This window comes from Priapulus caudatus, unplaced genomic scaffold, assembly GCF_000485595.1.
Source record: "Priapulus caudatus unplaced genomic scaffold, Priapulus_caudatus-5.0.1 Scaffold332, whole genome shotgun sequence".
Taxonomy (NCBI): Eukaryota; Metazoa; Priapulida; class Priapulimorpha; order Priapulimorphida; family Priapulidae; genus Priapulus; species Priapulus caudatus.
In genome coordinates, this window is record NW_014577393.1 from 164,607 (window position 1) to 177,517 (window position 12,911).

General features: G+C 45.9%; 2 protein-coding genes across 2 annotated transcripts in view; both read right to left on the reverse strand.

The window, feature by feature from the left end:
- Nucleotides 1–4,765, reverse strand: part of LOC106809153 (lysine-specific demethylase 5B-like) — a 28,908-nt gene extending 24,143 nt beyond the window's left edge. Inside the window, exons 1-2 of the mRNA XM_014812135.1 lie at nucleotides 4,484–4,765; nucleotides 232–309 (exon numbers count right to left, since the gene is read on the reverse strand). Of these exons, the coding sequence (XP_014667621.1) occupies nucleotides 232–309; nucleotides 4,484–4,630 (225 nt within the window). The 5' untranslated portion in view covers nucleotides 4,631–4,765. The remainder of the gene's footprint in view (nucleotides 1–231; nucleotides 310–4,483) is intronic.
- A 4,360-nt stretch (nucleotides 4,766–9,125) lies between these two features.
- LOC106809154 (ataxin-7-like protein 1) overlaps nucleotides 9,126–12,911 on the reverse strand; it is a 37,505-nt gene continuing 33,719 nt past the window's right edge. The window contains exons 9-12 of the mRNA XM_014812136.1: nucleotides 12,297–12,774; nucleotides 11,844–12,176; nucleotides 11,073–11,259; nucleotides 9,126–10,583 (exon numbers count right to left, since the gene is read on the reverse strand). Of these exons, the coding sequence (XP_014667622.1) occupies nucleotides 10,465–10,583; nucleotides 11,073–11,259; nucleotides 11,844–12,176; nucleotides 12,297–12,774 (1,117 nt within the window). The 3' untranslated portion in view covers nucleotides 9,126–10,464. The remainder of the gene's footprint in view (nucleotides 10,584–11,072; nucleotides 11,260–11,843; nucleotides 12,177–12,296; nucleotides 12,775–12,911) is intronic.

Genomic DNA, 12,911 nt, shown 5'->3' on the forward strand with positions numbered 1-12,911 from the left:
TCTTGCAAATATTTGCTTTTTTTTTTGCTCAGGGGGGGGGGGCACGAACCCCCCAAACACCCCCTGGCTATGGGCCTGTATATATACACATGGTATCAACGGACAGGGAATTAAGAATTGCCACGATTCTGTGAAATTAAGCCAGCAGCAGAGTTAATTAAACGTGTATTAAGCCACTCCTCATGATTTAAACTGCCGTTCATGCACACGCTAACACATGCACACACTTACCTCTAGTTCGTTCAGCCTTTGCCGGCGAGGAGTGAAGATAAAATTGTCTACGTCGATTGCAAAAGGTGGCTGCCATTCCTAAAGTTAAAAACGCAAGAATTCAAGATGTACACTAGTCGAGTTTGATCAGCCAATACCTGCAGATTTGGACGGAATTAAGTTGGATGAAAATGGCTTTTCCCATTCTAAAACAGAAATTCGAAACATTCCTATACCCAGCATATGTCACGCATGGGTATACATATCTGATTGTGTGTGCAGCGTTTTGTCAAATGGGTGAGGGCCATGTTGGTATAGTAGCTGAAGGAGAGTTTTGCAGTACATACATACATAATATGTATACCCCTGAGCTGTGTATATCTCTATGACTGCAGGCTTGAAATTATTACAACTTCAATGATTGTCGCATAAATTCAATCACCAACACTTATTACTGCTACAACATGCACACATGTATACATATATATATATATATATATATATATATATATATTTATACCATATGTGGGAGTGCATGGTCAAACACAACTGATTGCTGCATGTGAAACAAATTCTTGCATCTATTAAAACTTTGGCAGCAGGTATGTTGCATCATGCGCTCGGAATCCTGAAATGCCTATATATATATAGCTAGCTCACCTGTAGATCCCAAAACCTCGCAATCTGATCCAGGAAGTTCAGCCGGACTCTGGTTGTTGCCTGATGTGTGAAAATCAATACAGATGTAAATAAGAATGTTAATTCTAACGAGCTCGATCACAGCAAACATATGCACACATGCTTACATAATTCTTGATTACACGTTACATAAAGCTGCACACCAATAGGCCAGCCTATACACTTAGTTATACGCTGAGAGGGGCTATGTCCCCCAGGGTACTGCCGGAACGTACCCAGGGTAAGGTCCGGTATACCGGAACGTACCCTGGTACTATCTAATATGCCGGACCGTACCTCGCCTACTCCACTAACGAGTCTAGGGAGTCGCCTACGCCTACTCCCTAACCCTAACCCTACCCCTAACCCTAACATATCAGATAGCTTACCAGGGATACGTTCCGGTCTATAGCGGGACCGTCCTCCAGGGATACGTTTCCGAGCAGTACCGCTGGGGACGTAGACCCTATGAGCCTGATAGATTTATACGCGGGGCCGTGCAAAACTACGCTGTTCATCATAAAAAACCACTGCGAAATCGCAGATATATGACTACAGTAATTTCCAAAAAACTGCTAACAGAGACAATGCAACAAGATTATGGATGTGGACAATCCAAACATTATAACCACAGGGGGGTTATAATAAATGATCGCCTACAAATCCGATTAATTCAATGCTAACATAATAAACATAGTGATTATAATATAGATCTATATTACATAGAGGTTCTGCCTGGGATTACACAAACTTGTGTAGCTATAGTTATGCCATGCAGGTATACACATAAATCAATGTAAGACCATTCTCATCGATATGGCGATTGGTCAAATTTATAACACAATAGCTACTAGCTTGGCTGGTCACAGACCCTGGGGGGCACTCCCTACAAAATCGTTTATTATCCGGTAGCGGTAATATTTTGCTACGTCGAAGCAGAATGGAATGGGGTGGCGGCGCGCCTCCCCGTGCTAATAGCCACTCAAAATGGGTGCCTCCGGAACTAGGGGTTTGCTGTAACGTCAGAAGCATTGATCCTGCTTCCGGGAGCTGAGACATGTTGCGGACGAGGGGTAAGCTCCGAACGTGCAAGAAGAAAAGTACGGACCCTATGCTCCGGAACAGGAAAATATGCTTGAAAAGGGGACATAGCGGACCCGAGCAGGGAGAGCGCGTCGCTGAGAGAAGTGGGATCGCGCGCGAAGTTGACCCGAGCGGGGGGGAAAGGGGTGTTCGGGAGGCGTGGCATATCCCCCCTCCCAACGATTAAATTTTGCAATTATTTACAATAAAAGTGGAGCGATACCTTGGTCAGGTAATGGCATCGATGAGGTGTGAAATTCCTGCAAATATTGCTTTTTTTGCTCGGCAAGCTGGGGGAGAAAACTTCCCTCCTGGCTACGGACCTGTACTAATCTAACCACATGGTATAAACTGGAGAAGAGAATTAAGAGAGTTTGCCACCGATTTCTCGCTGAACAATTTAAGCAGAAGCAGAGTTGATTAAAACGTGATTAAGCCACTCCTCATGATTTAAAACTGCGCGATATAAATAGACACAAAGCATAAAAATATAATATATATAAAAATCATACTCATAAGTATTCAGTAAGACCAGATATGACGGCAAGAAAAGATGAAAAGATAAAAAATTGATACTAAACGATCGAATTAGCAAAAAAAGAAGAGATGAGACATAAGACCAATTCAACATAAAAAAAAGTATAAAAAAACGCAAAGAGAATTAAAAGAAATAAGAGATAAACAAACTAAAATACAAGAAGTAAATAATACAGAAGAAATCCTAACACAGATAAAATTGGACGGAATTAAGTTGGTATGAAAATGGCTGATTCGTCCATTTCGATAAAACAGAATTCCGAAAACATTCTATACCAGCGATATGTCCGCAGGGTTAATACCATATCTGAATTGATCGTGTGCAGCGTATTTGTCAAATGGGATGAGGGCGCATCGTTGGTACTAGTTAAGCGGCAGGAGAGTTTTGCCCAGTAACATTTACATTACATAAATGTATTGACCCCTGAGCATGTGTTATATCTCTATGACTGCAGTGACTTACAAAATTATTAACAACATCTCACATGATTGTCGATCCATAAATATTCAATCCACCACAACTTATTAACTTGCTCATCACAATGACACATGTGTATACATAGTATATTATATTATATAATGAGTTATAATACTAGTACCCTATATATATATATATATATATTCCTGACAGCCATCTTGTCTGCAGTAAGCAGGTCAATGCAACATAGCTAGAACATACGGTTTTGCAGTATGTACGGCCAACTTCGCGGTACCTTGAAAGAATTATATACCCACATGTGCTTGGCTGTACACACATACAATAGACATGAGCATATGCCAAAAAAGTCAAACCCATCTTATGAAGGTAATCGTTTCTTTTACCTAGGTCACTGACCAATTCTTTGCTGAGATCAACATGTATAGGTACTTACATATATATACACGAGCGAATGGGGTTTGTACCCTAACTTACAGGTCACCGCACAATTTTTACCGCTACATGCCAAAACAACGAGGGATCGAACACACTTGGGGAATTAATCGCATCACATTTAATATTTATGCTAAACTGGTTGAGTACCGGTATCTTCGTATTGGTATACTCATTTGAAAGGCTTACACTGCAGAATAGATTTGTAATGGACAGCTCAGTCGCATGGGAATGATTGGCCACAAATAAAATTTCACATGTAATGCTCTTAATGGAACATTGTGTGGATGATTGTTTCTTTATTTGATCATAAATAGTTAAGAAAGTATAATAAATATCCATAATTCATGTGCTCCATGAAATGACAATTTTGCTTCAATTCTCATAACTCTGTAACTCCCTGCATCTTCATTATACAGAAACCTGGCAATTAAGACCCTGCAAGCACTAACTGTATGTGATAAACATATTTCTAGCAAGTAATATCCATTTAAGTATAAAATATGGGCATTTCCCTTGACTTGGGGCATTCACATTATTTCTGTTGCTTTCACTTATTCCACAAAATGTATACGTCTTTGACGAATTTCAGATGGATAAACACTCATTTCCAATCCACAGGTGTTTGCTAGTGATGTATAAACTCATACAGGTGTATTTGCGAATTGTGGGTGGGGTTCTGGCAATTTTTACCACCCTTGACAGCCATTTTGGTGAGAGAATATTTGCCTTATTGCAACACCTAGACAAAAGAAGGCTTCACTTAAATGCGAATTTCTCAGTCTATATCACACTAAATCCAACAAAGCTTACTTATTATATTTAAGCATTCATCTGGCAATCTATTGCGATTAGCGTATTTCGATAAAAACACACATAAACAATAAATATATGGAATTAAGTGGAAGGTGCCCCGGAAATTTAAATGCCCGTCCGCAGACAAAAGCGTCGGCCATGTTGGGCATTTAAACCGATAGCTGTACTTTAACACGTACACCAGTTTCCGCTTTCGCGTGCAGAACTCGTGAGCTTATATCATAGAAAAATTATACAAAACACTACAACTAGTGTTATTACACGTGACTAAATGTTTTTTTCACTTACCGGTGGAGGAACAATTTTGCATATGCCGTATTTCTCCGCGTCTGGACGTACTTTGGCTATGAAAGCCAATGGATCATCCCACTCAGCCAACTTCGGATAGTATACAGGGCACTCCGGAGGCTTTACGAACTCTCGTATCCCACTCATCGTTGTAGATGACTAAGGTAACGCACATAAAAGTGGCAGTTACTAAAAAGATGACTTATGAATGACAGAAAGAGAAAATATTGTAACCGCCGAGCGTTGAACGACACACATCCTATCTTTACACTTCTAGTACGACAACTTGACGCAGCACGCATCGATAATAGTTCGTCCGCGACCCGATGTAAACCGACAAAATACAACATACGTTTTTTCGTATATCCTGATAGCGTTTTAGCGAATACATGTCTGTCACTATTAACGCATGTATATTGAAGGCTATAGAGTCGCTGCATACGAAATTCGTATCATTCCAGCGTTTTTAACCATAACAAATTGTGGCGTATTTATATCTATGACGTCAACCAAGCTCATAGTCGTTTACATATGCAGTATTCTGCAGTGATCTGTGCTAATAATGCACGTTTTAACAAAACTCATTAGTCGTTTACATGTAATTTGCAGTTTTCTGCAGTAATCTGTGCATATTTTGCACGTTTTAACGAAACTTCAAGGCCAAGCAAGGCAACCGATAATCAAGGTCATAAGACAGCCATTCAGATTGGCTATAACTGTAACCAACCAATTACACGCGATCATAAAATAGGAGGCACCAGCAATAACACCTGGGGGTGTATATTGATTACATCAAATGATCAATAGCTAATAATCGCAAAGTTGTGATTATTTAGTCCTGATTAATTAGACCAACGTGGCGGCATCGGGAGCATGACCCACGTCCCAGAATCTGACTATAAGCGTGAACGAACGTACTCTATACGGTCCCTACCTGGAAACGGGTATATGAAATTAAGAAGAAATTAAGCGAAGTATGAATTAATATATATATATATATATTATTATATATATATATACATATAAATTATATATATATAGTCATGAATGAGCATTTCACCCCCCCCCTTTTAATTACCTATTGCTATTGTTTTCCAAAAAAAATTAGCTAATCAGGGGCTAAAATAATCGTCACTTGAAGTATGTACTGCAATGCGCTCGATCGCTGCTGGCTGCACGGGGTTAATTCTGCTCCCTCCAGCAGAATTCTCAGCTGCCCTAATTCTCCCCCCCCCTCACCCCCACCCCACCGAGGAGACGTGTTTACTTTACAACTGTAAGACCCCTATAGTGGTTATAGTTTTTGTCATCCCCCACCACCATGCACCCGCTATACATTTCTGAAGCGGCCAATGCCTGGAGGTATAAGTTCACCTGCTGGAGTGGTGCCTTGGTCACACCGGCGGAGAGGGAGAAAAAAGAAAAGAATTAAAGCATATATATAGGCCTATATATATATATATATATATGGCGGCCGAGGCAATAAATAATTAACGCATATAAACAGTCAATGGAGAACAAGCGCCGCATATCGCCTATTAATCCGTCTATGCGTGATGTTATGCTTATATATAGACAGTTGCAGGGCCGTCACGCAGCAGGGGGGGCAGCAGGCGCAGTGCCCCCCTAGAGATTTTCAGAGTATGCCTTTTTAATGGGACAAATACTGTACACATTTAAAATAAAAAAGAAATGTGATAAAAGGTTATCTTAAATCATCAAAGAAATATTACTTTAAATAAAGAAATGTGCAATTGCGAAACTTTAGGGCACAGGGGGCATGGGGAGTACCTTTGCCCCGCTACAGAAAATTTCCTGCGTACGTCCTTAGACAGTTCTATATAAACAAGGAAACGCTGAGCCTAAACAAGCCAATGATGCGAAGTAAAACATTCTGCCTCAATTGAATAATATAAATTATCTTTATTTACAGACTATTTACTTACAAAAGATTACTATATAGAAACACGATTCGGTATCATAAACTAAAAAAACTTCTTCAATAATTCCAATAGTATCCACATTTGCACATACATTCGAAAGTCTCCTATATATAGTATATGTGATTGCATTTATAAGTGACTTTACCATGACTTTATAAGTTTATTGGGAGGCGAGACATTTAGCTGTCTCAATTATAGGAAACCTACGAGGTAAGCACAGAGAAGGAGCACGTATACATGTATATATGAATGTTATATAGAGAGAGGGGGAGATTCTGCCCAGGACGAGCGCATTGGGGGCGTATATTCACACAAGCACGCACGCACACACGTACGTACGCACCCCCTACAAGCACACGCACGGACGCATACGCACACGAGCGCGGATGTGCCCCCCCACCCCACACACGCATGCATGCGCACGCACACGCTAACACGCACGCCCGTACGCGCGCGCGTACACATTCACGAGCACGCACGCTCCCCACAAGCACAAGCACACACGCACGCGCGCGCACACACGCACGCGCGCGCACACAAGTTTGATCACCTGGCGTGCAGACGTTGTATTGCAAATATCTGTCAACATTTGAATGCGCGCATCAAACAACTATATACATACGACCAAGATACGAGCAACGACCTCTACACGCTGCATGCATGTGACCGACCGTGCATAACAACAGGCTATGATGAGAATTGATGCCGCCGCCGCCGCCGCCGCCGCCGCCGCCGCCGCCGCCTCCGCTACCGCTACTGCTGCTGCTGCTACTGCTGCTGCTATTGCCTGGGCTGCTGTTGCTGCTACTGCTGCTGCTGCTGCTGCTGCTGCACAAGGAAGATCGCATCACGTTCGTGCATCAGTATACGTTACACTGCTGCGCGATGCGGTGCGTGCGTGTGTGTGCGGCGGCGCGGGGCGGCGCGGGAGGGGGGGGGGGGGGGTGTGATAGAAACACCTATGAAAGGGAAACGGTTATTGTCGACGAGATTAAACAATTTTAGGCATATACCGGAAATACCGGATAAATTTTTCGTGATTAGGAAATAGATGTCAACCGGAAAGCGGGAAAGCCGGAATTACGATTTTAATTAATGAGAAATGACATATTTTTCTACTTGGAAAACTAAGGATAGACCCCCACCCCCGTTTTCCCCTTATTATTCAGCATGTGATAGCAGGTAGGAAAGTATAAAACCATAAACCCGGCTTAGCAGATCGATGTAGTGCCGTCACTCACGCTCCCATTTCGTTGTTTTGGCAGCCGATAACTATAGGCTGGAAGTATGCACACCCGCCGCCAGAGAGCGCTCGCACACGTACCCGATGTGAGAATGCGCATCATATAGAAGGAAGCCACGCGTCGTATATATGGGCACGGCGAGGTGAGATTTCTCCCTGATTCGACCAACTTGAGGTAAAAATGCGAGATGATAAATGATATATTCGATGGCCTTTTCAATATTGCACAATTGTCACGAGAAATCAATGAAAATTGCAACACTGAGATGCAATTTCCACCCCCCACACGACGGAATATAAGGTCAGGGCACGACTTACGAACAGTGAGAATGTTTAGCAATGCCTACGTTACAGCATCGGGTATTCGATAAAGTCACACCGACGCCGACATATATGTACACATGCGTACTGGCACATCATGTGTTACTTACTGCCAATATAACTCGAATGCATTTACCACCTAGGATACATCGCGGGGTTTCGCGCCATCGACGCGTTGCTGGGATAAAGGAATAGCTTCATACAAACGTCATTTCCCGATAGTTTGAGCACACGTCTTTATAGAATTTTTGCCTTTACATTGGGAGCGCGAGTGCGGAGGGCGTGCAGACAGGATAGCAAGCTTCACCCATGCAGTGTGACATCATCGAGGAGTGTTCAGCTGTGTTGGGGAAGGAAAGGGGACCAGGGACGGAAACCTTATGGGCAGCGGAGGGAGGGGACAGGTGCGGCGGACGCAGAGAGAAACGAGGATAGGAAAATAAAAGGGATAGCAGCTTCAGAGTACTAAATTCGGAAGGGATATGCAATGTCAACGAGCGAATCTCTCTCGTGCTTGCTGCGAAGGAAAGGTCTAGCGAGAGAACGGTTACAACTCCCCACCCCCTCCCGTGGGCAAGCCCGGCATTATGATACAGGGTCCCCACTTATGATTATATCACTGCATAGACGCGCATGCAGGAGGAAGCAGGTTACCTAACACGCCACGAGCCGTAGCTGCTGGTTGTCACACGATAGCAGTGCATACTGTAGCAGTGAGAGAGATTATCTAATGACTGCATAACGTTAGAGCCGGGTCACGGGTGGGGTAGAGACAGAACAATGGCACTCTATGGGTTCCACGCCGACACTTCCATCTAAGAATCTGATATGTGCAGCCTCGGTTCACTCTTTTGGCACATCCATGCAAAACCTCGCTCCAGTTTTCTCACCTGCATTTGCCTCGGGCATTCTTACTTCTGCCGCAGACGGAGCCACAATTACAAACGAACAAGCCCTCTAGCAAAACTGAATTCCATGCTTAAAAACTTTGCAGTAGAAGGCGGTTTGCGGCGTTTGAAGCAATAGTCCCAAAAGCAGACATAAAACAGTGCTAGAAGAAAGTGAGGTGGGGCGAGAGAAGAAAGAGATGAGAGACGCTGAGACGAAGCAGCAGTAAGCAAACCAACAACAAACATATTTGGTACATGCACATTGTTTCAAAGTTTTCATACAAAAATGTCATAACAAAAACATTAATATGTTAAAGCAATCACTGCAAAAATATAAATAAATCGGCAAGTCATGCGGCTTGACCTTCAGGTGACCTTGCTGACCCTCAGGTTCCATTAATGCAGTTTTCTTTATCTCATGTTTACACAACCCTTTGACAATGTCAACAAATAAATAATTATCATTGCTAATAATATACACTATAATATCACCAAATTTGGGCATGTCATATGCAACCTTTCTGCATATATGTATTACTTCGATCATGATATTGGTAAGTCTTCAACATGGTTGCAAAATGCCTACACTACTACCGTACGCAACCATGCAGAGAAAATGCAACACATCCTGGATTTTGGATGAACACCCAGGGGACTGTACACATAATACAAAGGCGCTGTTGCCTCTCCGTCCCTCGCATCACGGTAACAGATAACAGGGGGATCTCTATCCGCTTTGAGCTAGACGACAATTCTAGTACAATGATTAAAGATATTATGCAAAAAATGTCAGCCGTCCGCATTGCAATTTTGCAACTGCGTGCCAGCTTAGAATGGGAAAATCTAGATGCTTAGTAATCAAACAGGCGAGTCAGGCACTTAAATAACTTGTCAGCTGCATCCATTTTTGTGCATCACCGTTGCCACGGCAACCGGTGCAGGCGACACCATCTGTGGGTGGCAGGGTAACGAGCGACGCCTCGTTAGCAAACACCTGAGCATCTCCGCCCAATGAATCGCATCTCGTCACACGAGTCGTCACGAGAATTCTCCCTTCTGTCGCCAGCTGGCGCCACCTTCTCAGTCAACCGGCGGCCGGCACGCGAGCACGCGCTCGTGTCTCACAGACAATCAGCCCGCGATAGATGCTTTGGTCTTTCGCTCCACACGGACACATCACCACCTGGCGAAAGAAGCGAGCGGTTTTGTGATGTAACGTCGTGAGCCCGTAGGCCAGCGTTGACGGCAGTGTGTGCATTAGGCATCCGTCCAACTGTCCGGCGTTGCACGCCCGGCGCGAGCGGTCGAAGTGATCGGGCGATGATGGCCGTGCGACGACCCAAGCCTCGTTCCCGCAGTCAATCGGCGTCTGAGAGTTTGCGAAGGCCTGCACCACCAGGTGGCAGTACGGCGGTTGACCTGACCACGCGTGACTACAGTTGATCGGTGCCTGAGAGTTGTGAACCACCACCAGGTGGCAGCTAACATTCTGCATGGGTAACGCTAAGCACCGTGACCGAGGCCTGGCCTGACGGCGCTTGCGTGTGGGAGCACCAGGAGAAATTCTGGATAGCACCTCTCGTTCTAGTTGTGTTGAAGGCCTGCAGGTGTCGCCAGCGTGCTGAGATTGATGAATTGTGGCTGAGGATTGCATGTTGGAGGTTTCGAAAAGGTGACTGTCTGAATGTTTTGAGCATTGAGACCTGAAAAAAACATGTATAAACGGTTTTGAGAACGTTTAGCACTAGCGTTTCAAAAATCCAGACTGCAATCGGTGATTGGCACACATGCCAGCAATATTATAGAATATCCAGAACTTTTTGCAAGTGGGCTGGGGATCTAGAAAGCTTTTTCTGCCCACCGTGTTAATCTAGGGTTAAACATCATTAAAACTGGAAGGTTTTGACCAATTCAGGAATAGAAAAATGGCTTTAGAATGCACTAAAAATCAACTCAATCTATTATACTTTACATCTTATCACATTTTATTTTTTATTATAAAAATTCTAAATACCATATTTTTGCTTTCATTCTGCAAATCAGTGATGCGATTCTCCTGCCTGCTCATAGCAGAGCTCCAGCAGTCTATCGCTTCTAGAATCCTAGTTATCATATATATAAAGACCTGACGAAATTCCACCGGCGTAGACCAGACCGCCGGAATGTTTTGAGTTGACGGTGGCGCCACCTACCTGAATTAAGATGGTCGAGGTTGACCGTGGGCGAGGGACTACTCGTCGATCTCGTGAAGCTGTTCGCCAGCGCCCCCTTGAGGATGATGTTTCCGCCGGCGAGCGTGGGTGGCGCGAAGCCGTTGGGGAGGTTGGTGTTGACGGCCATGTTCTGCTGCGACTGAGGAGTGCGAGCAACCATCGGCACCTGCTGGTATTAGTGACGGGGTAGAGAGAGAGAGAAAGAGAGAGAGAGAGAGAGAGAGAGGTCAGCATCCACACGTGTGACACAGACGCGGCTGTCGCGTGAGCGGGAATCCGTGAGAGTGTAATTTATACACGACACAAACAATTTAAAAAATTTGTTTTTTTTCACGCAAGTCTGTGGAAAAATAGCTCTCGTCAAAATTCGCCAGGGGAGCTCTTTTGAGCCTCGCGGGAGCGATTTTGGAGGTTTGAAGAGCGAATCGCTCATCGCTCCCGTGTATTTTTTACCCTGGACACACAACAGGGAGCACGACAATCAAAACCTGCACAGCCAAAAAATGTCCAATTTCTGCAAGAATATGTTTGGAGCTTACGTATATAAGAGGAACTCAGGAATTTCAAAAAGAAGAAAAAATGGTACAACTCATGCAACAGAAAATCTACAACTTACACGAGCGAAAATCTACGAATCACACAAGAGAAAACTGATCCAATCGAAAACGTCTTCCGAAAAAACGTTCCGACTACTCCTAACTCTACGTCGCGATGCGACGCGTTGCCGCGGCGACCGCGTCGTCGGCTTACCGACGTGACGTGATGCACGGTGCCCGTCGGTGCGTGTCCTCCTGCTGCAGCGTTCATCGCCGTGTCGAATATGAGGCCCGTGGCGGCGAGGGCGGGCATTGCGAGCGCGCGTGCGTGCGCCGCCCCCGGACTGCGAGGCTTGCCCTGCTGCTGCTGCAGCGGCGGCTTAGCAATCTTCTTCACGTTGGCACAAGTTCTCACGCCGCCCCCGCCGCTGAGAGGCTGCCCATTCTCAGCCAGCAAGAGGGCGCCGGCGGTCGCGGCGTCGCCCGGCCGAGCCGCCGCCGCCGCCGCCGCCGACAGCGCCTTGCCCTGCAGGGCTGCGAGTTCGCTCTGTGAGATCGTTATAACGTCGCCCGACATGTGCGGGGGCGCCGGCGGTCGCACGCGCGGCGCGGCAGCGCACCCTGGTGGCGGCGCGGCGGCGGGGCCACGGCTCGACTGCAGCTGCACGTTCTTATTGCTGACGAGAGTCATTGTGAGGTTGACAGTGCCACCTGGCAGGCGCGACGCGCCGAGACTCATCGCGGCGCCCCCTAGCGACGACGGCGTGAGGTTTATCGTCGCCGTCGTCATGCCGCCGCTGCCGCTGCTCTGAACGCTAGTCAATGCACCGGACATCGCCGACAGTGGAATCGTTATCGTGCCGGGAAGATTGAACGCGACGCTGGCGCCATCTGGCGGCTTTGCCTTCACGTCGACGCTAGAGTTCGTGGCGTTGAGCGTCGCGCCGACGCCCCCTGGTGGCCGCTCCTTCACGACGTGCAGCGGCTGCGTGAGTCGCGGTTTCGACTTGGGGAAGCCGGTATTGCTTTGGTCGACGACGGGGAAGGGGAATGAATCGGGTTTGGCGGCCGACGTCACGGTGCCGTGAGGGGGCGCCACGTCCTGCGTCGTGGGAGACGGCAGTCGGTCCTCCGCGCAGTGTTTCCTGCAACGACGACGACAACGACGTTCACTCACGATCACGGACAGATGACTGGCTAGATGACTGGAGAGGTGGGGGGTGTAGGTGGTACTTACTGGAGAGGTGGGTAGGTGTAGGTGGTACTTACTGGAGAGGTGGGT